This window comes from Trichoderma asperellum, chromosome 1, assembly GCF_020647865.1.
Source record: "Trichoderma asperellum chromosome 1, complete sequence".
NCBI lineage: Eukaryota > Fungi > Ascomycota > Sordariomycetes > Hypocreales > Hypocreaceae > Trichoderma > Trichoderma asperellum.
The window spans coordinates 2,085,250-2,108,989 of record NC_089415.1 but is presented as its reverse complement, the minus strand read 5'-3'; the positions used below and the strand labels follow the sequence as shown (position 1 = coordinate 2,108,989).

At 51.0% G+C, this 23,740-nt stretch overlaps 9 protein-coding genes across 10 annotated transcripts; 6 read left to right on the top strand and 3 right to left on the bottom strand.

Annotated features, from left to right (window-relative positions):
* Window positions 1–211: 211 nt before the first annotated feature.
* On the top strand, window positions 212–3,190 carry TrAFT101_000648 (uncharacterized protein; the record flags this gene model as incomplete). The annotated part of the gene is made up of 3 exons (XM_024904480.2): window positions 212–1,871; window positions 1,945–2,754; window positions 2,881–3,190. Exons 1-3 carry the CDS (start codon window positions 892–894, stop codon window positions 3,188–3,190), a joined length of 2,100 nt encoding a protein of 699 aa, XP_024764869.2. The 5' UTR covers window positions 212–891.
* Window positions 3,191–3,217: 27 nt separating this feature from the next.
* On the bottom strand, window positions 3,218–4,924 carry TrAFT101_000647 (uncharacterized protein). The gene is made up of 4 exons (XM_024909369.2): window positions 4,615–4,924; window positions 3,966–4,475; window positions 3,565–3,670; window positions 3,218–3,398 (listed from the first exon to the last, which is right to left on the bottom strand). The coding sequence occupies exons 1-4, from the start codon at window positions 4,886–4,888 to the stop codon at window positions 3,299–3,301; spliced, it is 990 nt and encodes a 329-aa protein (XP_024764868.2). The 5' UTR covers window positions 4,889–4,924; the 3' UTR covers window positions 3,218–3,298.
* A 291-nt stretch (window positions 4,925–5,215) lies between these two features.
* Window positions 5,216–8,396, top strand: TrAFT101_000646 (uncharacterized protein). The gene is made up of 4 exons (XM_066126105.1): window positions 5,216–6,361; window positions 6,423–6,475; window positions 6,604–7,899; window positions 8,004–8,396. Exons 1-4 carry the CDS (start codon window positions 6,283–6,285, stop codon window positions 8,040–8,042), a joined length of 1,467 nt encoding a protein of 488 aa, XP_065982204.1. The 5' UTR covers window positions 5,216–6,282; the 3' UTR covers window positions 8,043–8,396.
* TrAFT101_000645 (uncharacterized protein) lies at window positions 8,130–9,292 on the bottom strand. Its single transcript, XM_024905920.2, has 2 exons — window positions 8,953–9,292; window positions 8,130–8,787 (listed from the first exon to the last, which is right to left on the bottom strand). The coding sequence occupies exons 1-2, from the start codon at window positions 9,141–9,143 to the stop codon at window positions 8,544–8,546; spliced, it is 435 nt and encodes a 144-aa protein (XP_024764866.1). The 5' UTR covers window positions 9,144–9,292; the 3' UTR covers window positions 8,130–8,543.
* TrAFT101_000644 (uncharacterized protein) lies at window positions 9,293–10,635 on the bottom strand. Its single transcript, XM_024899170.2, has 3 exons — window positions 10,355–10,635; window positions 10,126–10,292; window positions 9,293–10,058 (listed from the first exon to the last, which is right to left on the bottom strand). Exons 1-3 carry the CDS (start codon window positions 10,533–10,535, stop codon window positions 9,861–9,863), a joined length of 546 nt encoding a protein of 181 aa, XP_024764865.1. The 5' UTR covers window positions 10,536–10,635; the 3' UTR covers window positions 9,293–9,860.
* A 204-nt stretch (window positions 10,636–10,839) lies between these two features.
* TrAFT101_000643 (uncharacterized protein) lies at window positions 10,840–12,953 on the top strand. The gene has a single exon (XM_024899269.2). The coding sequence runs from the start codon at window positions 11,548–11,550 to the stop codon at window positions 12,601–12,603; it is 1,056 nt and encodes a 351-aa protein (XP_024764864.2). The 5' UTR covers window positions 10,840–11,547; the 3' UTR covers window positions 12,604–12,953.
* Window positions 12,954–13,566: 613 nt separating this feature from the next.
* TrAFT101_000642 (uncharacterized protein) lies at window positions 13,567–15,776 on the top strand. The gene is made up of 3 exons (XM_024904477.2): window positions 13,567–13,825; window positions 13,909–15,467; window positions 15,569–15,776. The coding sequence occupies exon 2, from the start codon at window positions 13,980–13,982 to the stop codon at window positions 14,853–14,855; it is 876 nt and encodes a 291-aa protein (XP_024764863.1). The 5' UTR covers window positions 13,567–13,825; window positions 13,909–13,979; the 3' UTR covers window positions 14,856–15,467; window positions 15,569–15,776.
* A 227-nt stretch (window positions 15,777–16,003) lies between these two features.
* On the top strand, window positions 16,004–19,155 carry TrAFT101_000641 (uncharacterized protein). Of its 2 annotated transcripts, XM_066126104.1 has the most exons (6): window positions 16,004–16,491; window positions 16,567–16,602; window positions 16,676–16,807; window positions 16,908–17,179; window positions 17,411–18,539; window positions 18,663–19,155. In XM_066126104.1, exons 1-6 carry the CDS (start codon window positions 16,302–16,304, stop codon window positions 18,824–18,826), a joined length of 1,923 nt encoding a protein of 640 aa, XP_065982203.1. In that variant the 5' UTR covers window positions 16,004–16,301; the 3' UTR covers window positions 18,827–19,155. The 2 variants fall into 2 exon arrangements, with proteins under 2 accessions (XP_065982203.1, XP_024764861.1); XM_024904479.2 differs by having other exon boundaries at window positions 16,567–17,179.
* A 497-nt stretch (window positions 19,156–19,652) lies between these two features.
* On the top strand, window positions 19,653–23,661 carry TrAFT101_000640 (uncharacterized protein). The gene is made up of 5 exons (XM_024903280.2): window positions 19,653–19,893; window positions 20,212–20,757; window positions 20,949–21,445; window positions 21,555–22,114; window positions 23,042–23,661. Exons 3-5 carry the CDS (start codon window positions 21,027–21,029, stop codon window positions 23,173–23,175), a joined length of 1,113 nt encoding a protein of 370 aa, XP_024764860.2. The 5' UTR covers window positions 19,653–19,893; window positions 20,212–20,757; window positions 20,949–21,026; the 3' UTR covers window positions 23,176–23,661.
* Window positions 23,662–23,740: the final 79 nt, after the last annotated feature.

The following is a 23,740-nucleotide window of genomic DNA, read 5'->3' as shown; positions in this document are numbered from 1 at the left end:
GGATAGATGGTACTAGTAGATAGTACTTATACACTCAGGTCACAGCCACGCTGCGTGTGCTATCAAGTACTAAAAACCAACTAAAACCAGACTGTTGACGGCCCCTCCCTTTTTCCCAACTTTGGCCCTTTTCGCCCTGCACAAGTTTCGAGCCAGGTACCCGCTACCAGACCCTCCCGGCCTACCTCAGATCCCTGACTAAGCGCCGCCAAGTACCGTCTACTTGCCGCTTGCCGCGTCCCACTTCACAGAAACATCGACGCGTGCAGCTTGTCACACTCCCAACTCTAAACTCAACATCATGGAATTGCATTTCACGGCACTGTGAGGATTGGCCTCTGTCCGCACGGCATACCGAGGTACAGCCCAGGGCCCAAGCCCAGCGTCCAGTCTCCCCCAACGGCCCGCATCTGGGGTTCAACAGCAGCTGTAAAACGTGCAGCTCTCACGGCCAATCCTCCGCCTCTCGATTGCATCTCGTGCTGTCCATTGCCGTCCATTGCTGTGCCTCTGTGCCTCTGTGCCTCTGTGCCTCTGTGCCTCTTTTACTTGCTGCTTTGACCGTCTGCGTCTGTGTCTGTGCTCAACATCTCGATAGTCGGCTCTTGTCCAATTGAACTCCCGGCTCAGCCAGTTTCTCTTACGCAGCTCGTGCTTCTCTCAGTCTCCAGGTCTCTCTAGCTTTTGGTGAGAGAGAGAGAGAACTGTATCGTCTATAAAAGGCGAGCCCCTGCTTCACAATCAAAAAGAAGGGAACCAAACCACATCTCTCAGGGCCGCGCTGCGAGTCCTGCTCTATCCTCTCTCCAGCAACATTATTTTGCTGTGGTAGAGACAGAAAATCTACTTCCTCTTGTACTTGCTTCACCGGTTTCACACAAACCCTCTTTCATGTCAACGTATCAGCTCAACTATCAACTCAACACCGATCCAGACGACTATCTTCTGGAGTTTCATCCTTCGGGGCCCAGCTTTAACCACTATCGCCGAGAATTTCGCCGAATTCAGAACGAGAACAAACCACCAGACGCAGAAACCGAGGACGGCATCTCAGAAGACGACTCTACTCCTGAGCCCTATTCCCCTCCCCCTTCCCCTTCTCCTCCCTCTAGCATTGTCACCATGGACCTCGAGATAATGGACATGGCCAGGGACGTGAACCAAACGCCGGTTCACACGCCGATACAGCGGCGGGCCAGGAGTCTTGAACCCTCCATCAGTCGCTTGTCCATGAACACGCCCAATGAGCGTTATCGCCAGAATCCCCATTACCCCCATTCCTCCATCAACACTCCAGCTCCTCCCACTCCTCATGCCATGGCCGCTCGCAGAGCCCTTGAAGACCGCCGCATAGCCATGTTTACGCCTGGTCGAACCCGTCGCCAGAGCCTCAGGGAGCAAAGGGAGACGCCTATGCTGATCCTGCGCAACCTTGGTCGAGCTCTGGCTCCCACCAGCAAAGTCATTGATTCTTCTTCTTCCCCTGAAAAGCCTTCTCCTAACGGCGTTGGCAATAGAGGAGCTGGCGGCAGTGGAAGAGGTGCAGGAAGACGCAATAGCGACGACGACGACGAGCTGCCCATCGATAGGCCGCGATTGTCCTTGCCCATTGACGAAGGCTCTTCAGATGATTTACAGCCTCCTCACTCTTCTATCTTGGAGGATCCTAACATGACTATTCAATCAGTCGAGCTACCTCGTCGAGCCATCAGCGAGGGTCCTCCAAGGCGCAGCTTTGGTTATCTGGGAGACAGCGATGCCACTCCGTGGGACGACATATATGGGAATGATGATACTAATCCTGATCCCTTTGCTTATCCTCTTGGCATTGCGCCTCATGCCCCCACAGACCCTGAGATTGCAGATTTACGGTAAGTACTTGATTCTTTCACTTGGTCAATCTTCCTCTTTATTGATGCATTTCTCTCTGACAATTTGATTTAGATTTCCCCCTGGTGTCGGTCGTGAAAGTGACTTCAGCCTTGACATGCCATCTGGTCTGAGCGACAATGAACAGACCACCTTTTATATGAGGTCTCCTGTCGTTGACACCGTTGAAGCTGTCCCTGAGGATGCTCCTACCCCCGGCAGTGATGACGTCCCGCTCATGGAGAGGCGGCAATCCGAAAGGGACAGGCTGCAACAGCAGGCGGATGAGGCAGATGAGCAGCAAGATGAGCAGCAAGATGAGCAGCAGGAGGAGCGGCAGGGGGGGCAGCAGGGGGGGGAGCCAAATAACTACCTAGACGATGAGTTCCCCGACATGGGCGACTTTGAGCACGTGCCAGATCTCGGCGACGCGGAGATGGACGCTCTCACTCGGTTTGACGCAGAGACTTTTGCGCAGGATCCCGTGAGGCCTGGGGACGAGTGGATTGGATACCCCCCCGGCCGACCCAGGAAGAAGAGAAGAGAGGACGATGAGGAGAGTGCCCGGGCCGAGGCAGCAGCAGAGGCTCAAGCAGAGGCTCAGGCCCAGGCCCGAGCCCGAGCCCGAGCACGAGCACAAATCAGAATCTCGGCGCACAATATCCAGTATCCTCCGGTGGCAAACACTTTTGTGCGACAGGTCGTTCAAAATGCTGCGCAGAATTCAGCCCTGGGCCACCAGAGACTGGCCGCAGATGCTCTAGAGACCTTTTCACGCGCCTCGGACTGGTTCTTCCGACAGCTCGGTGACGACCTCCGTGCGTATGCCGAACACGCCAGGCGTAGTGTGGTAGAGGAGCGTGACCTTATCGCTCTAATGCATAGGTGAGTACTTGCTTGGTTATTCTTCTTTCTTTATTTTTCATTGTACAATATCTCTATCTATATGTTGATTGGGGAATATTCCATAATGCCATTCCATGATGCTAACAATATAATGTACACTAATAGACAACGCGTCGTCAACGCTGAACAATCTCTTTTCCACCTGGCCAGCCACAACCTTCCGCGGGAGCTTCAGCAGCTGCTGAGAAGCAACAACCCCGGGTACCAGCCCGCTTATCCCGTCGCCCAACAGTCAGGCACTCATGCTCAGCAACCCCTTGCCAATGCCCAGCCAGACACCATCAATGGTCTTCGCTCGTTTGTTCCAAACCCCCCTTCTCCTTCTCACACGGGTTCGAAGCGCAAGCGAGATGAGGACGATGATGGTGAATCTGATGCCGAGTCCTTGGTGTTTCCTGAGGATGATGATTATTAGGGCCAAGACGGATGACGAAGATGACGAGTAGTAGCTCCCTTCTTCGTCCTCGTTTCCCTTTTTCCAATTTTCCCTTTCCCCTTTCTTTACACCTACATCGTCTCGCCATTACATGTGCCCGCTAGCTCGGACACGGCGTGCAACGTTGGACGGGGGCTTCTTGAGCACCATGTACAGCATGATTGACGTGGCAAAGCTCAGCCCATACCTATGAATTTTGATTGATTGAGTTAGCGGCGGAGGGCCCTGAAATTTTTTTGGCTTGCTTGCTTTTTTGGACTTTGGCTTGGGTTTTTATTTTTGCTTGCTTTATGTTGTGTTGCCTCTTTTTCAAATAGAGCACGATGGACCAAGATTATTGCGAGTCAACTTACCATGTAAAGATGTATTGGGCGTGGTTGTTCCTCAGGGTAACCTCAGCGGGTCGCCCGAAGGGGATTCCACGGGCTTCGTAGTCCATCATGCGTAAAAATTCGGGCTCTAAATGTATTTTCATTTTCATTGTTTAGCGACGGGTTATCAAGGATCTATGGATGTATGCACGGATGGATGGACTGATTGGTTACGATGAGGGATGGGAAATCTGGACAGCTTTGGGAAAAAAAAGCTTGGAGATCTTTTGGGACGTTTGCTTTTTATGGGATGAATACCTGGCATTTTGCTTTGCTTTGGAATTCCGGTGCTTTAGGGAAGGGAAATTGGTGCTGAATGTGATGGAGACGGGCACAGGATGGATCATGATGAAGATGGAGGATGGCTGGTTTGGCTCACTTACCCATAGTGGCTTCTACCCACACCGGCTGGCTGCCAGTCAAAGCAGCCATCTGGTAGACATCGGGGAAGTAGAACTCCCCCTTGTCGGGCCTATTTTCAGGAGTAAATCTGTTCTTTTTCCACGGCTCGCGCAGCAGGCCCTCTATCGTGACCTCTCCCTTGACCAAGCTGTCCGGCCTCGTCCTCTGGTCGCGATGCTTCTTGTTGATCCACCCGCGGTTGACGAGGATCGTAGAGCCGTCCTTGCGCTCCAGCGGCGTGATGACCATGTAGCCGTCCTCGCCGTTGCGCATGCGGGGGCCGACGAGCATCTCCTGGTCGTGTCGCAGCGTGCCGGTGGCGAGGACGCGGCGGAAGTCGAACTCGCTGATTACGGAAGGGTCGATGTGTGGAGGCAAGGGGAGGGGATCGCGGACGAGACGGTCTTCAGATTTGGCGATGAGGCGGGATTTCCAGCCGAGGCGCTGGACCTGCCATGTGCCGAGGATGAAGGCGGTGATGGGCATGAGGGCTGTTTATTTGGAACAAGAGACGTATCATTAGCAAATGTGCTTCTTTTGATCTATACATTCATTCACACATATACATCGACTTATACATGCGCTTCGAAGGCATCGGGGGGGGGGGGGTAGGATAGGGCTGCTGCGAACCGAGAAGAATGATTCCGGCGCCATGACGCTTCCCTGCGCGCACCGTCTGCGGTTGCAGATCGACAATCGATACGAAATTGGGGTCATCGGCCGACGGCATCTTGTTGGATCGCGGGACAGTCGAGGAGATGTGTCTGCGGTGGACTGCTCGGGGCACTGATGCCGGTCTCGTTCTGAAGCACTGAGATTGTGAAGCAGATTTGGCAAAGGCGCTGCGGCCGTTTGCCCGTAGGCCACGCAGGAGAAGCTGTGCGCAGTTCATTGCTTCTGGCATTGAGTGGACTGCTGCATGCAATTGGTTTAAAAAAAAGCCGTGAGCTGGTTGAGCTCCTCGTCGTTAATAGTTGAGAAGATTGTTTTTGACTTGATAGGATGATGGCACTGGATGCTTGATTGGGCGCTGACCGCCTGCCTAGACGGGCGATTTAGCGGGGGAAGAGGCTCGTTGCTAGTTGCTTTGGCCCGATACTCCGGCAGTAGCCTATTTTCCAGAAATCACATGTAGTAGCACATGTAGTCTACTGTATATTTTCGGATGACAGATGCCAATAATTGGGCCCGTTTGCCTGGATCGCCATGTGGTGCTATTCGAGGTTTTATTGGGCCAGAACGTGTTGAACAAGCGGCATCTGATTTTCTCACGCTTGTTTTCAGCTGCTCCGTAGCCCTGCCATTGTTCAAAGTATTGCATGTGTCTAATGTCTAATTGCTAGAATTGCCTGCCCTGGAATCTGACTTACACGCGCTGCTGGAATGATGCCACCGCATCAACGCCCAAAAAGTCACCACCACCACCAACCACCAACCACCAAACATCCGAGCCATCAAGTGAATCTGCATACTTGTACTCCGTACAGCAACAGCAACAGCAACAGCAACCGCTTTGCTTCGCTTCTCTCGCAGTGGAGAAGTCCATCGCCATAGAAACCGCCCAAGCGCACTCTTAGCATTGATTAGCATCGTGAACTAGTGCAGGTCCCTTCCCATCCGCCCCCTCCCAACAAAAAGTCGAGCAACGCGCAAATCGCAGCAGCAGAAAAGTTCCACAGCCTTGCCACAAACAGCTACGCCGCGTTGCTCAGTGGACGGCCTCGGCGGAACTCGAGCGCTGCCGGGCCAGCGTCCATTCGTGATTAGTGGAGTTGGCCTCTGGCCTCTCTCTGTTTGGGGGTTAGTCCGCCGTGGCCCTTTTCTTGCTGCTGTCCTTTCGTCATCGCTTCAAGCACTTGGTCTGCTTCCCCAATAAAAAGAAGCCAGCTAAGTACTATGTAAGTTGTCATTGACACGATTGCCGCAAAAGACCCCCAACAGAAACACACACAAAAGAAGAAGAAGAAAAAAAAAAAACCAAAGAAAGAGAAGAACGAAGAGGAAAATAATCTACTGTTTTTGAATCTCTCTCCTTTCTTTGGAGGGCTTTTCGTCTTTTGTTTTACCCTCTTTTCACAAGCTGCGGAGAGCGGCGGAATACCAGCCAATCCCGGCCTAAACCAACCCCAAGCTTGTCACCATCGATTCTCGGCAACCCGGCCATTTGCGATTCCCCTCCTCCATTTATCATCAACGCCGAACCGCCGCCGCTCCTGTTCTATTCTGCCTCAAGAGAAGAAGAAGACCAAATCATATCGATTGGAGCAACGACAACACGGAAAGCAAAACGCAACAGCAATGTTTTACCAGGGGAGCCTGCAGGAAGGCATTTCCACCGCCGTCGGGCAACAGAAGTTGGTGCTGTGTTTCGTCACTAGTACGTTTTGCGAATGTGTCTTGTTGCCTTTGCAGCTTTGCCTGACTGTTTGGTGTGCCAGATGAAAACGACGAGAGCAAGACATGGGAGAATGAATATCTGCAAGACAGCTCGGTGAGTCTATCCCGTGCAGGCACCTGCATACAAGGAACGACAGTAGCGTTTTGTCTGCTCGTAGCGCAGTCAGTCTCTCGTATAGTCTGGTATACGTTGCTAACCTTGACATGTTCACGAATCTATAGCTGTCAAAGCTGATTGAGACGCAAGCTGTCGCCCTGCGACTCCTCGCAGACTCGGACGAAGCTGGCTACCTCTCGCAAATCTTCCCGCTGCCCAAGACACCGACCGTCGTCATCATGAAGCACGGCGAGCTGAAAGAATACATCGCCGCCGGCACTAGCAAAGAAGACTTCATCCGCCGAGTCCTCGTCGCCTTCAACGCCGCTCCGCCAGCGCCAGCGCCAGCGTCATCGCTGCCTTCGCCCGCTGCCTCGCCGACCTCTTCACCGACAAGACTGTCTGCCCCTGTACCAGCCCCCGCCCCAGCGTCGCACTCAACCTCAAATTCACCTTCGCCGTCTCCGTCGCCCTCGTCCCAGGCCCAGATCCCACCCACGACAGCACAAGCCGCCGCGCAGTCAGAAATTGTCAGCCGCATCCTCGCCGAGCGGGCCGCCAAGCTCCAGGCGCAAAAGGAAGAGGCCGAGCGGAGAGCCAAAGAGGAGCGCATCAAGGCGCAGGAAAAGGCCAAGGCTGAGGCCCAGGCGGGGGCAGACACAAGTAGCGCCAGAGTACACAAACAAGCCGAGGAGCTCAAGAAGAAGCGACAGGCAGAACAAGAGGAGCGCCGGAGAATCCTGAAGCGGATCGAAGATGACCGAGAAGAGAGACGAATGCGGGCAGAGGCAAAGGAGAAGCAGAAGATTGACAATCAAAAGATTGGCGATGTGGCTGCCTCCCTGGTCAATTCCAAGCAGAGCAAGCTGCCCTCTACAACCAAGGTGTCTGAGATGGCATCAATACAAGTGCGGTTGTTCGACGGCTCAACCATACGGTCCCGATTCAAGACGGCTTCTCCTCTAAAGGAAGTGAGGCGGTGGGTCGATCAGAACAAGGGAGAGAACAAGGCCCCTTACACATTCAAGCAAGTCTTGACGCCGGCTCCCAACAAGAACATTGATTCGACAGAGGAGCATAAATCTCTCGGCGAACTTGGTCTCGTCCCATCTTCCACAATGGTCTTGATCCCCGTCCAAAACTATTCCACCGCCTACCCCGGAGAGAAACTGCAAGATTCCGTCTTCTCGAGGTTTCTGCGGACGATTCTGGGCTTCTTTGTATGGATCTTGAGCTTGGTTGGCCTGGCTGGTGGTGAGCAGCGCGAGGAAGCCCCAAGCAACAGAGAGGGGGGGAGCGAGCGGGAACGAGGATCGGATGCGACGGCGCGAGCGGCCTCTGAAGAGAGACGTCGTCGTGTTCGGGGATTACAGAATCTGGCGGACCGACAGCGCGATCACCAGCTTTACAATGGAAATTCGGTATGTATTGCTTTTGTCTCTCTTCCAACACCATTCTCCTTTAACTGCCTTTTTGTCGTTTGTTATATAAGTGACCAAACTAATTAATCATGTACCGTCCACAGTTGAACTTTGAGCCGCGGCCAGACGAAGACGATTCATGAAGGCGTGGGTGGAAACGAGTGTACGATAAATCTACGTGTCTAAGAGCTGCATGGCATATTTCTTCCAACTGAGAGTCACTTTCTTTTGGCTTGACTGGGATCTTTGTTATTGATTTCCTTGTTCCTATTGGGGATTGTGTATTATACAACTATAAGTTTCAAGAGCCGGGCGTTTCTATAGGGATTTTTTTAACTTTCTTTCTTTCTTCCTTATTACTTTGACTTTCAAAACAGCACCCTCTTTATGCGCCTTTCCTCGCAATTGTAAAATGCTTTCCTATGCCGCCGTGATGGTATTAGGCATCCAATGCCGACGTCATCATGGCAGATATTCTGCTTTGTGTCTGTACTATGTCCCAGCCCCATATGGACACATATGCGTCTTTGTATATACAAGCGTGCTCGTCTCGATATAGTCTTACATGGGTCTTCTCATTTGCTTCTTGGCATAAATCTTTCAGGCCATGCCGCTATGCCACACTGTCGTCCGCGTCCACTTGCTTAGTACTGGCTGGCGGCAGCCTGGCAGGCCTTGAGCTGCTCGAGGTACCAGTTGCAGATCTGCATGTTGCCGCCGTTCTCGTCGAGGCACTTTGTGAAGTTCTGGGCGGCACCAGCGCAGTTGTTGTACTGCTGCTGCTGCTGGGGAGCGGCCTGGGCCTGCACGGGAGCAGCGGGCTCGGAGGAGCCGCCGCTGAAGAGGCCGCCGATGGCGTGGCCGACAGATGAGCCAATGGCGACACCGCTGTGAGTGAGAAAGAGAGGTCAGCATATCAACATCTGCGTGCGGCAGCGTTTGCGACGATTATGGTATGGGCAGTCTTTTCAACCGAGGTCAAGTCTCGGGCGAGATGGATGACAAGCGGCCAGTGCCAATAGAATAAAGGCGAGGGAACGGAAAACAACGTACGCAGCAGTGCTGGCCATCTGGCCAAACAGTCCGGGGCCCTGGGAGACCTGCTGAGGAGGCGCCATGGCAGTGGGAGCGTGCTGCTGAGGAGGAGGAGCCGCCATGGTGGTCGCAGGACGGCGCTGCTGGGGCGCGGGAGCAGAGACGGTGGGGCGCGAAGGAGCGCGGGCGGAGGAGCGTTGACGAGGCATGGCGATGGAGCTTGCGGGGTGGTTTGTGGTGTTGAGGAGAAGAAAAAAAGGATGTGTGAGTCTTGGGATTTTGACGATGCGATGGAAGCTGGAAAAGCGAAGGCCGTAGTATAAATGCTGGGGCAGGATTTATCGGGCCAATTGGAGGGGCGATGATTGCGCTCGTGGCAGGCGTTAGTGCCCCGCTACACGGATTTTCTTGGGGTGGCGGACGGAGTGCCAAGAATTTCCAGCGGCGAGAAGATTCTAAAGCCGATGCAGCGATGGAGTCAATTGACCCCTAAAGCCGAGGTCCTGATGTGGTATAAGCTGGTATTTTATCGCCGCATGTACTCCGTATTATTCTTTTCAATTGCATTTTGTTAGGTGATATTTCCCCATCTGCTGTATCATATGAGGATAGATGTAAAGACAACGATGATGGTGTATTAGTCTTGTCTTCAGACTCTCACAGACCAATCTAATAGCGCCTCAAAGCCCAGTTTGGCCCTTTTGCCAGATTATTTCCCCCATTAATCTATCATCAATAGACACTCAGATACTCTTGATGGGATGCCTCCAAGTCATGACTGTAAATAAAACCCTCCAAAAATAATAGTCCTTGCCGTAACGCCCCTATATGTGCAGTTTTGTGCCATCTAAAAACCCAATCGCTAGCAAGAGAAAGAAAGAAAGAAAGAAAGAAACTCTTCTCTGACAGAGACAAAAATACCTCCCTCAGCTCCGGTTTCTGCCTTTGCCCTTTGTTTTGGGCTTCTTGTTCTTGGTTGATGATCCGCTAGCCTCAGAGCCAGTGGCTTGTGCAGTCTCATCTGCACCGCGCTTCTTGCTCTCTGCTGCTGATTTGAGAAGAGCCTTGGCGCGTTCTTCGGCAATCTTTTCGGCCAGCTTAGCGCTCAAAGTCTTGTTGTCACTCTATAAATTGGGGCATATCAGTTAGTCCCTGGTGCGAAATATCCAAGTGAAGCAGAGGAAAACATACCAAGTCAGCTTTCAGGATGCGCGCAGCAGCCTCCTGGTTGACGCTCAGCGTCCGTTTGGCATCAGGCTCTTCGGCGGCCTTGATCTTTGCAAAGTACTGCTGAACTCGCTTGAGTTCGTTATAAACTGCATGGTTCTGCGCGTCGGCCCCCTGGACCTTGATGGAAGCTGGATGAGATTCAAGTTAGCTCAATGTTAAAGCCAGATAACACGCGATGGTTGATTCGTACAGAACAGCAGAGATTCAAGAGCGTATGCCGTCAGCGAGTACAGCTTTGCTCGATCCAGTAAGGGTAGCTGGGACGCCATCTCGCTGAGATTGCCCAGCAAAGGCTCAAGCGCATCCTCCAATCTATCCAACTGGGAATCCAGTTTTTCCACGAGCGGCGCGATAGTAGGAATGTCCGACATGGTTAAAGAGGTAATAAAGAGAAGCAAACAGAATAAGAATAAGATGGAATGGCAAAATAGAGGCGAAGCAATGCTTTGATGCAGCTATTATTCCGAATGAATCTCACAACGTTTCTTTTTTTTTCTGTATGGACTGATGGCCTAGTCCAGTCGCGAAAGTCTCTTATCGATAAAGCAGCGGTTATCGGAATACTATGCAGCTATCGAGGTACTTTTCATCTATCGGGTCGCGATCCCGCGGTGGAACTCCTCCGGCGAGAAAAAAGAGCATCGCATTTGGCGGGCTCACATGGTACAGGATAACGACCCAAGCTCGATACCTACGTTTTCTTTTTTTTTTTTTAACTGTCTCTCTCACTTCTAGGCTTCCAAAGACAAAATTCGAATTTTCTACCAAGCAATCATCAAAGACCCTCCTACTCCTAGATACTCCAAGACCTACAGCGACCTACCGCTCAATTGATTCTCACTCGATACGAAGCGGCACATCGAAGGGGAATTCGGAGCTTCAGCGCGAATTAATCAGCACCGACAGCCCGGACTGAATTGAAATCGATACACCTAGTCCTTCTCTCGCCGAATTCTCTCGGCGGCCTTCAAGGTGGCCTCCTCAGTTCGACCGCGGCTATCCGCGCGGATATGTCAACGACAATCAGCATGGGCTGGCGATAGCATCTGCAGAGGCCCGGCCGCCGCAAGACGCTATGGCACCGTAGCATCAACATCGTCAACGTCTGACGGGAGCAACAGCCACGGCAAATCGCGCGATCCCTCATCCCCAGAAACTACCTCAAGATACTCGATACCTCGACCGTGGTCAGAAGCTCTGCGCCCTGAAACTGCGGCCGCCAAGCAATCCTCGTCCTCTACGCCGAAATTCTACGTGCCTTCGGTTCTGCTACCTCCCGACGCTGCCAAATCGCCATCGGTACACAAGATACACATACTGGGAGATGACGAGCGATCAAGATTCATTGCCCATGCCCTGTCTGGCGTCTACGACTCGGTTGAGATGCTTGGGTGGAAGAGAAGCTCATCGTCTTCGACACCTTCATTCTCATCAAAGTACCGCAACATTTACAAGTCCCGTCATGGTGACCAGCGCAAAATGAAACTGGAGCATGTATCAGTGACGCCCAGGGCCATCACCAGAGAAGACAATTCACACATCGACCAGCTGCTCGTAGCTGGACCAGGACACGGGGCGGTTGAGGCATTGCGGGCAGTCAAGCATCGTATCAACAAAGACACAACTGTGTGTCTAATGACGGATGGCTTGGGCGTCCTCGAGGAGGTGAGGGCACGGATTTTTCAAGGCACTGACGAGTCATCGAAGCCGAGCTTCCTCCTCGGCCACATGAGCCACCGATTGGCGTTCAACCGGCGCCATGACTCGGTCAAAGAGCTGCGGCACGGCGAGACGCAGCTGACATGGATGAATTCCTCTCGAATGACTCAAGAGGTGGAAAAGACGGAAACACGTATGAATTTTGTCCAGGCCCTGCAAGCAGTCGAGGATCTTCGCTCATCCCTTACGCCATTTGACAAGTGGCTCCATTTCAAACTCCCATCAGTTATCCTAGACTCCGTGGTGGAGCCTGTCTGCGTCCTATTGGAGATACCATATGCAGGACTCCTGCAGAATCCCGCTGCCCAGCGGATGATGCACCGGCTACTCACAGAGATTGTCTCGGTCGTAGACAACATGCCGGAAGTCGAGGGATCGGCCGCTATCCGGGACTTTATTCGTGGCAATCGTATCAGACAGCACATCTATAGCCGCATCATGGCGAGACGTGGCGCCTCGAGCAGCGAGCTAGCAAGACAGATTCGGAACGGCCTGCCGACCGATATTGATTATCTGAATGGCTTCTTCATCCGGCGTGGCCATCAACTAGGCCTGGACCTGCCCACCAATGCTTTGATAAGAGACATGGTGAAAGCGAAGCACTCACTAGCCATTGAGAAGCTCAACTCGTATATCCCTATCGAGGAGACTTCAATACCTAGCCACTTGTCGTTGCGGTATCGGACTATGCCCAAATCAAGCAATAGGAAGCTTGTATAAAAATTAGATTTTTTTTTTTTTTCTTTTTCTTTCTTTTTGCTATGTACTCTTTACTACGTAGCCAGGGGGGGAGCGGGACCGGAAAGCCGGGAAGCCATTTGGATATTTTTTTTGTAGAAATTTTGCATTGAGCATTGGCGTGGGAGGGGCTCCTTTTTTTTTCCTTTTTTCTTGTATGATACTACGTCCGAGGTACGATGTGACGTATGGATATTAGTAGCTAGAGGTATATACTACCGTGAATGAAAATATCTCAAGGTCGACTGTATTCTGGATATATTGTATGTTAAATCGGTAGTAGAGTATTGTCTTATTACAAGGTGTATGTATATGCATTGATTATTGGTTGGCATTACAAGCTGTATCTCTATATACCATGTTGAAGTGTTTTACATACATGTAGGTACCTACCTACCACCTCCCTAACATATACATGCATAGATAGGCTTATTACTTTGCACTCCTCAATTTATATTTAGAATTGCTCTTTTCTACTTCCTCCAACGGACTTGTAACTCGTTTGGGGTCCGGATATAAAAAAACCGACTGAGCCAATCGCACTTAGCCCGGACGGAGCTATTCCTATACGGCGTGTCATCGTGATTGCGGGAGCGGGCGCGAGCTCCAGCTCAGAGACGACGCAACAAACAAAGCCTGCCCCGCGTTTTTGCCCAAAGCTTCATGACCTCATGTCTCTCGGTCATTTCAAAGGGTTGCATGGGCTGCGGACCAGGGTTTCGCGCAACATGGAACACACGACCGGGCACGCAAAGTCCGCCACGCCCCCTCCCGGGTGCCAGTTGATAGTAGCAGCAGTAGCACCGCAGCTTGCGCATTCTATTCCCAAAACCTGTTGCGCCCACCTGCGCCTTGCATATGGCTTGCATGCTGTATAGGCCTCTGGTCACTATTGCATGGATAAGAGCAAGCGGGGTCGCTGTCGTGATAGGTTGAGAAAGGGCTGGGCTGAGCTGGTGGCCCCTTATACAAGTCAGGCGTTGGTGTTCCGGTCCCCTTTTCGCCCGCTGTGGTTGGTTTAAGACAGCGCGGTTCTCGTTCTCGTGGTTTTGTTACATTTCCCTTTTTTCTTCTTCCTCTTTTTTTTTCAACTTTTCATCAATTCTTTCTTCTAAATTTTTGAATCTGATTTACTCTTTTCGCTGCTCGTCCGTTTATACTAGCTACTGCTTCCTTGTCAGATTATCGCATATTGCTTCCTTCGGTAAGTAAGCTCACTTACACGGTCATCAATCCCCCGGATTTGGTAAAAACGCCCAATGCTAATGTTCAATTCTTCCACCTCAGGGTTCAGTAAACGCCCTGTTTTTTCATACAAAAAGAGTGCGGGAGAGCAATTACAATAGAATTACACCGCCATGGCATATTCAATACAGCACCGCGCATTCCATCTCTTCCCATGCCTTCCTGCTGAGCTGCGCCTGCAAATATGGCGTAAGACGCTGCCAGATCTCGATGGCGTCACACTGCATGGCTACAAGAAAGGATGCTGGGATCTCCGCGACCCTCTATCAGGCGAATCTGAGGGAGAGTCCGGCGCCCTTGGCAGAGCCGATAAGATACTGGACTTTCGTCACGAGAGGCTGGACGACGTTTACATCGACATGCCCATCGTCTTTGTCAATCGTGAAGCCCGAGGCACCGCTTTGTCCTGGGCTCGCGCGCAAGGCATCAAGATGGACTTCAATACCGACAAGGGCTGCCACGTCTTTGTGCTGCCCTTCAACCCATGGCAGGACGCACTCTTCATCAACTCGCACAAACTGGAGGAATTTTGCTTTGAGCCGACCGATCGGCTGGCGGGACTCCAACTCCGCGGGCAATCCGCCTACAGCAATCCCGAGGTCACCCAGGTCGCCTTGCCGCACACGGCGCTTACATCCGAAATGGCGGTCTTCTACGATCTGATCCATTGGTTCCCCCGTCTTCAGGTGATCTACATCATCGTAGACATTGAAATTGGCCCGACCCTGCCAAAGTTTTCCTCGACGGAAGAGCGCGCGAGGCACAAGGAGCGGATGAAGCACCAGCGGTGGAAGACCAGCCAGACACAGGGCCATTCGTATGTGTGGGACAACCAGGATCGCAAGTTTGTCCGCCACATCGGCACACCCATCGGCTTCAGGTCCATGTACAGGGAGATTGAAGACTACTTGGCTGTGGGGATAGCCAAGGCTTTTGCCAAGAGGGATGTTGAAAGATTTGAAATTCGACCTGTTTTGATGGTGTTGTGATGATGATGATGATGATGATGATGGAGATTTTCCCTTTTCTTTTTTTTTTTTTTTTTCTCTTCTTGTCTCTTCCTCTTTTCTGGGAGCGGGGTTCTGGAGTATTGGGTACTGTAAGGATTGATTCGGCAAAGCAAGCAACGATTTTAGGTGCCAGGATTTCGGGTTCTTCTATTTTGGGTGGATGGATGGATGGATTTTGAGTGCTTACACAAAGCGCAACTATTGGCTTTTGGATTTTATCAATGTACACCCTCTTCTCAATTCTCACTAATTTTTGGTATCGATTTCGAGTATCTTTGCTAGCACCTAACTACCGTTTGTCTTGATCCTGACGAGAAAACGCGGAGAAGCGGATGAATATCGAATCCCATCCTTGCCAGCCAACAAGGGTCAACTGACAGAATCTATGGAGCGACTAGCGCAGCGAGCTCAATTGAAGAATGAATGAGAGGAAATCTATACCGCAAACCATTAGGGTGGTGATTCAAACGCATTTGACATTGTGTTTGGCTGGCATGACCGAATATATTGAATGTTTGATTGATCTTGCCGGTTAGGCTTCAGGATCCAACACGCTGCCATTAATACCACTAATACCACCAATGTACCTAGGTATGCAAGGTATTCTCAACTCATGACTCCTATGATGCTATTAAATCAAAATAAAGTCTCTTGGATATTTAAATATGATGCTAACTTGATAATTCTAGCAGATATTCGCTTTGATGATGAATATGAGTGCAATTTGCTGAGTACTATGGAGTACAAGCGCTAACATTACTTTCACGTAGTAGGTACCAAGCTTAACCGCCGAAGCTTTCTTGAGTGGCGCCCAAATAAGAGCGTTTGTTGGACCTAGCCGTTGTGGTGGCATCCATGACTTGCACCTCCAGGCGCCTAACAGGGCAATTCTTGCTGTAATTTCCCTTATCTCCAGTCGCCATCTACCCATCTGTCTACATGCAGTACCCTCCTGTGCTAGCTATTGCTCAGTTCATTGACCTGCTCTCGCCACCGTCTTTCCCCGCCGTTGCAAGCTGCTGCTTTATGGCGTCACGCCGCTGCCTCTGAATTAGGCGGGTCGGCTTTAATCGTGTAATGCCCATACTCCATATCAGTGAATAGCTGCTGCCGTAATCAACCCTCTCCATACCTACCTAAACCCCGAATGTATCGCATCCTGACAAATATCACCTCCTGCTCCGTTACATTTTCTCTGCCGTAGTCGTCAGCCTTTTCTGCCAAGTCTCGATTGCTGCTACTCCGCCGCAGTCGTCCTTGGCTGTGCTTGCATCTGAGACTCGCTTCCGTAACTCCCGGGCGATTCTGTCGGCCGCTGTTGGCCGGTCGCCGGCTGCTCAAGCGTACATAGCCCGATATACCGGGTCGGTATCTGGTCACATCACATCACACCGTCTTTATTTTTGACAAGCAGTTACATCCGTCATGTCGTGGATACCGAGTGACGATGAGTTTAGCGGTGGAGAGCCGGTTGATTGGGATGCCCGAGACCGAGGATTCGCTCAAGGCGACGACGAGGGCCACGAGCACCATCAGGGGGACGGTGACGATGACGACGACGATGAAGACGACCCTGACTATCGTGATGAGCCTGATGAAGATGACGAGTTCCATGGTAATAACATGACTTTCCATCATACTCTGTTTGACCCCAAAAATGGTTGGCCATAGATTACTAATCCGGCTTCAGACGCATTTGATGAACAAGATGAGAATGACGGGGACGGTAAGTAGGACAGACATGGATTGCTGGGGGAGGTGGTAGACAAAAGATGTATCGATTCTCATTTCTAACATAGACGATGAGCACTACGCGTTTCTAGATGACCACTTGGAGTACGGCTTCGGAGACTTCCGATTTCAGATCGTTATTGAAGATGGAGAGGCCGAACAAGATGAGGCTGCTTTGAGGTTGATTTCATTATTAAGAGGTAACAGCATGCTTCTCTAACCAGCCGTGGCGTGCTGGCTCGCTCTACGCAGTTGCTATACGTTGTTTGCTAACCAACATGACCCGTTCCGTCATATAAGCCGGCCAAAGGTCAGGTCTCTTGACAAGGCAGCAGCTCATGACGCTCTTTCGCGGCACCGGCTTAGGGCGTGACTCGGGCGAGCCCAAGGACCCCAATCGATTTCCCAAGGTGCCCAGCGAAGAGGGCAGGAAGCTCATGCAATCCGGCGTCTTTGGCTCCAACGATTACGACATACGGCCCAAGAAGCAAATCGCCAGGCGCATTCTTGAACGAGAGATTGGCGTGGGAGACCGTATGCAGAGGAAGCGAGACAATGGCGTTTTGGCTCAGGTAAGAATGCAATCTATCAAACCTATTTTCTTTCTTTCTTTCTTTCTTTCTTTCTTTCTTTCTTTCTTTCTTTCTTTCTTTCTTTCTTTCTTTCTTTCTTTCTTTCTTTCTTTTTTTTTTTTTTTTTTTTTTTTTTTTTGTTTTGACTTTTTGGTGAAAATTGATGATGATACATATCATATTATTCTATCTTTACGCGTCATACTAATGCTAATATACCAATTCTGATAGAACTTCATTCCTGGAAGCAGGGCAGAAAAGATTATTCACTATGACCATCCCATCTATTCTGGTCAATTTTCAGACGACGGAAACTTCTTCTTCTCCTGCTGTCAAGACTTCAACGTACGCATGTACGACACTTCCAACCCTTACAACTGGAAACTCTACAAGACAGCCAACTTCCCCTTCGGCCAGTGGACATTGACGGATGCATCCCTCAGCCCAGACAACCGATGGTTGGCGTATACTTCCATCCAAAGCATTGTCTCAATAGCGCCTACAGATCCCAAGGACAAGGGTGAGCCGTATACTCTCGAGCTTGACGACGGAGATGGGCGCACCAGGCTCTCTTTTTGGCGCAGCCGCGGATCCTTTGGTATCTGGTCCGTTAGATTTTCGGGCGATGGACGAGAACTTGTCGCTGGCACCAGTGCCCACTCCCTAGTCGTCTATGACATCGAATCAAGGAGAGTTCTTCACCACATCGCCGGCCACCAAGACGATGTCAATGCGGTGTGCTTTGCGGACAAGGGATCTCCGCACATTATCTACTCTGGTTCTGACGATACAACCATCAAGGTTTGGGACAGGCGAAGCATGGGAGACAATCGAGAGGCTGGTGCCTTTGTGGGACACATTGAGGGCTTGACATACATCGATAGTAAGGGAGATGGCCGGTACATTCTTAGCAACGGCAAGGATCAGAGTATGAAACTGTGGGATATTCGCATGGCCATGTCTACAGACCGCTTCCGCGAAGTCACAAAGGACAATGACAACCGCGTCGATCGATTTGATTATAGACAGGACGAGTACGACGAAGATGACTGGGATGTACACCCTCACGACAACTCTCTCGTCACTTTCCGAGGCCACAAGGTGCTTCGTACGCTTATCCGATGTCACTTCTCACCGCCATCGTCCACCAACTCGCGATACGTCTACTCCGGGAGCGCAGATGGCAAGGTACATATCTGGAACATGGATGCCACGAAAGCAGGCGAGATTGATGTGCAGAGTGCGACCAACGCGACACGGAGACTTGATCGCCGCACCCGGGTCTATTTTGATGAGCCCGGTGGCTGGGGCACATGCGTGCGCGATGCTAGCTGGCATCCTAATGCACCAATCGTTGTTGGTGAGTATTCTATTCGTTTTCCTGTGAAGTCTCAGAGCTTTATATCTACCACTTTGCTCCATGGAACTTTTGTTTTCTTCTCCTCTTTGAAAAAGTTGTTGGATGCTAATTATCCCTTTGCAGCCTCTGCGTGGAACGGATACAGCATGGCAAGGGGCACTTGCACGGTCCATGCGTTCAACGGAACAAACGACGATGAAGGCGACCCTAAGCTGGGAGATAGCGTTAACGAGTCGCTAAGAGCAGATCCCGCGACATTCTTCCCGTCCAACTATCTTGTCAACTAAGGAGCATAGGACAAAAAAAAACGGAACAAAAAGTCAATCTCATGTTATCACTCCTAAAAGTGTGATGCGAAGAGCTCATTGGAACTTTTGCCACTATGATTAAAATTACGATGCTATGGGGCTGCAAATGTGTGTAGGTATACGTGTATCAAGAATGTTGTCATATATGTACCTGTACTAGAAGGATATGGGAGTTGGTCTTTACGCAATGCTATTTCAAGCAGCGATCCTTGATCGACAGCTGCTGTTCATTCTTTTCTTCATGATACTCTTTACAGAGTTTCAAAGTAATTAAAAGCGAGGCTTTCACTGTCCAAGTGCCATGTGCGTGCGTTCTGGTGCTTAGATGCATGTATTCCCCAACGTGTTTCTCCGATGGCAGGCTGTGACATAGGAATGGCTATAGAAAAAAAAAGGACTTGCAATACAACTGGGTTTATTCAGAATACAAAAAAGGTCTATTCATCAACAAAAGTAGCTGCTGGTCCTAGTGCTGGTTAGACTAGTATTCCCCCAAATCCTACCTGCAGTTACATCCATATATGCAGCGAGAAGGCCCTAAATATCGTTAGCAAAGGTCAGATTGATCGGCAGCGAGAATTAATATGGGGAGCTGCATCCCTGGTCCATCTCGTGACTGGCGAGGCTGCCAGCGACTTTTCGAATTGACGGCCTGTCATTGGCCAATGCTCTGGAAAATCAATGTTCCTCCTCGCCATTTCGAACCTCCAGCCTCTGGAAAGCGGTGGCGCATGGCCCGTGCACGCTGACCCAAGCCTCAGCCTCGCCCCCTTCCTTTCATTCTGCCCACCCGTAACGGGAACTTTTTTTGTTGGCCTTGGGCAGACTCTCAGCAAACCCAAACCCGACTCATCATCTCGCCAATCCACCCCCGAGGCTCCATCTTTTTTTCTCCTCCTCTGCTGTCCAACCAGCATTGCTGCCACCATCCCTTTCGACTCGGCCGCGGTTCCACTCGCAGCCTCGTAGCCGAGACGGTCACTGCTGCTCGTTCGATCCTCTCCAAGCTTCAGCGACGCAGGCAACTCGATTCGCGCAACCCTCCGGTAATCAATTCCCCTTTCTATTTTGCTTGTTTTTTTTTTTTTTTTTTTTTTTTTCCTGTTGTGCAATCCATCATCATATCCTCTCCCACTCTCAGCCAAGCAACTGTCGGGATTCGTTCTTCTTTCTTTGCTTTTTACGCCACTATTGTGGTTTTTCTCTTTTTCTTGTTTTTTTGGCTTTGCCCCTGTTCACTCTCCCGACCTCGGACAAAAGCTCGCAGGCTGCCGACTGGCCGCAGAGCCATCCAGCCATTGACTTGGTCCCACCAGACGGAAACGCGAACGGCTACCTGATCGTCTCTGCTGACGGCCAAGGAGGAAACGAGCTTCCTGCTGCCGAAATCGAGATTCCGAGCCGCAACCCACCGGAGCTCGCGCCAGCCCAAGCCAAGCTAGACTTGCAGATAACCGCATCCCCCAGAACATCCTCTCCCTTGCATCCTCTATCTGCCTTATCTCACCGTCACCCTGTTCCTCGACTTCGCTGCTGGCATCGCATTTTCCTCTGCCTTGGGTCCAACTTTTGCGTGTCCACGGTGCGTGATTGGTGTTGGGCCGCCGCCACCCACCGCAACCCGCTATCAGGAGCTTGCCATCGGCCGAGACACTCTGCACCACCAAGTCCCAGGAAGCTCCGGCTTGTGGAGATTCTGACGCAGCTGGGCTCTACAGGAGAGAAATAACAAGAGCGCCGGGGTTAGAGAGGAAAATCGTCTTGGCTTTCTCGCTTTCCTTTGTCTCGGAGAGTGCACGTATCAGCAAGTTGAAACGTTTTCACTTTCTACAAGGCAGTCCATTGTTCATTTTCTTTTCTGCACACGCTTGTTTATCCTCACCATACCGCCCCTCATCCTCTCTCTCTGTGTATGTATTTTCGTTGCTACTTTACCAAGCTCCTGTTCGTCCCGTGATCGTTTTTTTCTTCTCCTGGGGCGAGCACTTGGCAATCTCCAAGTTACAAAGCCCAAGTCTTTCATGCCCCAATTCGAACTGCAAACGAGCAGTGATTGTATCTTGCTTGAGCATTGTTTAATAACAACTTTTCGTTTAAATAGTGCTTTCACCGTCCGAATATAACTGCGATAACTTTCATGTAACTGTCCCCGCTAGGGATTTTGCAATAATACACGAAGATGGCCGACCCCGATTTCGATATCGACTTCTACGGCGATGCCGATGCCGATGCCAATGAACAGCCCCAGCAAGAAGAGCGGCGCCAAAGCGGCGATCATATGCGGGACGACTATGACTATCATGGCCAGGGCGAGAGACGGGGAGACAATGAACACGAAGACGATCGCCGCTATGACGGCAACCGAAGCGATAACGCCGAACACTCTTCACATCAACATGGCGTTAAGAGAAAGTCAGAGGAGCAAGAGGCAGATGACAGACCCATCGATAACGGTGCTACGGCAGCTATAATGATCTCAGAGCTTAGCTGGTGGACCACCGACGATGATATCAGAGGCTGGCTTCGAAGAGCTGGCTGCGAAAAGGAGATTAAAGAGCTCACTTTCAGCGAGCATAAAGTCAACGGAAAGAGCAAAGGGTGAGTTTTCAAATCCGCTGCTCTGCGATTTTCTATCATTCTTTGGAATCTTCATTCTAAAGCCTCTTTGGTACTGTGAATAAATCTAACCCAGTCTCTTCTCTCTCAGACAAGCCTATATCGAGTTTCAAACTCGCCAAGGATCCACCTCTGCGAAGCGCTACATCGATTCTGTCTCGGCAGACATAGTACAACCCGGCCAGAAACAAATAACTATTTCTTACTGGAACCCCGGCGTCAACCCCTTCAGAACGCTACCCAAAGATGCTCCAACCCGCGTCAAAGAGCAGCCTCGGGCCGCCCCCTCTGGATCCTACAATGATCGCGGCAGCTATGGAGGTTTCCGTGGTCGAGGTGGCATGGGCGGAAATCGAGGCGGCATGAACCCCGGTTTCAACCGCAACTACGGCGGAAACATGGGCTATAACAATAACAACATGGGAGGCAGCGGTTTTAACGGACCAATGGGCGGCGGCGGCGGCGGCGGCGGCGGCGGAGGTGGCTCTCACTACCTTTTCAGCGGTCGAGGTGGCCCTTCAGGGATGATGAGAGGCGGCCAGCCTGTAATGCGTGGCAGAGGCGGAGGAGGCGGCGGTATGATGGGTATGAACCCCATGGGAGGTATGGGCATGGGAATGCCCGGCAACATGGGCATGGGCATGATGCAAGGTATGAAAGCTGTCACTTTACGCCACCCCAATCCACAGATCACAATCCGTCAAACGGCATCGGTTACAGGCTAGGAACTGTCGCCGATGCCATTACCCACTACACAATCACCAACTCCTTCAAGCATGGTTATGGCCCGTCAAGAGTCAGAAGGGCAGTCGCTTGCACCAGTAGTGCAGCGAGAAGAACCCACACAAGAGGCAGAGGAGACATATCCAGATGCCGAGCCAGACGTGTTTTATGAAGATGGAGAAGACAGCGACAGCGATAGCTGTGCTCTAAGCTTCTGGGGAAGTGACGACTACAACGCTCAGGATACCCCGTGTACTAGCGAGTGTACTAGCGACACAAGCTCCATGGGTGACGATGATAGCAGCGACAGCGACGATAGCAGTGATGAGGATGACAGTAGCGAGGATGATAGCAGTGATGCCGACGATAGCAGCGATGACGATGAAAACGATGATGACGAAGAGGATGCCATGGATCTCGACGAGAACATGGAACTCGGAGAAGCGGACATGGATATCTCAGATGGCACGAGTATCTCAGATGTCATGGAGATAGAGCCGCGAGAAGAGAACCCTTTAATCCAGGCGGCGGGCTCAGGCCAAGCGGTAAATGCGAGTGCAACTACGCCCTCAGCGGCTCAGCTACAACAAAGCTACCACTATCCCCCCCAAGCTACTAATCGGCCACAATTTGCACCAAGCACTTGGGGCTGCCGTATTCACGGAACACAGACTCCTCGCTGCTTGATTTGTGACATTGAATTCTGGCGCGTTCAATGCCTCATTAGAGGCCAGGACTTTGGCCGCATTCCACCTCCGCCGCTACCCATCTATCCAACACCACTTCACCAGCCCGGCCCATCTTCTATTGCACATACTCGATTTGCCACTAGTAACGCTGCTAATTCACATATAGGTTTTCAGGGTATGCCTCCTAACTTCCCAGGCGGATTCGGCTTTGGGCAGCAAGGAGGAGGCGGAGGCGGCGGCGGAGGCAACAGTGGTGACTGGGGCAACCCTCATGGAGCAAAGCGACCGCGTCCCGAGTAATTGGCCAGCATCCGCCGAATCCATATCTCCTCAATTATTAGGATGAAGAATTTAAGCTAGGATTTGGAGTGCAATAATGCAAGGAATTGATTTTTAACTGTTATCAAGGGGGAAGGGAAGGAAATGCTACTCGACTTTACTTGAAAGGAGCTGCCGGAAAAATTTTTCAAATCTTCATTGCATTAAGAAGGGATTTTTTTTTTTTTACAAGCAGTGTATAATAGAACAAACGCTGGGTTTATTGTTATTGAGATGCTAGGAGTCAGAGCTTCTTTACTTTTTATTATGCGGAAGTTTTGTAACTTGTCTTTATTGGCTTTTGGCAAGGGAATTGGGCTCTTTTCATTTATCAGTGGTCTATCAGGGGAGACAACAGGCAAAATGGGCTGGATTTGTACAAGTTTCAAACAAAACAAAACAATTTGGCAATAAAGCAAACGGGAGAATGAACCGTGACTCCGTACATGCATAGAGGTGATCGTTAAGGTAGTAAATCAATAAAAAAAGAAAAAGAAAAAAATAAAGAGAGAGGAAGAGGTGTAGGAATGTCGACACATGAAGGCTA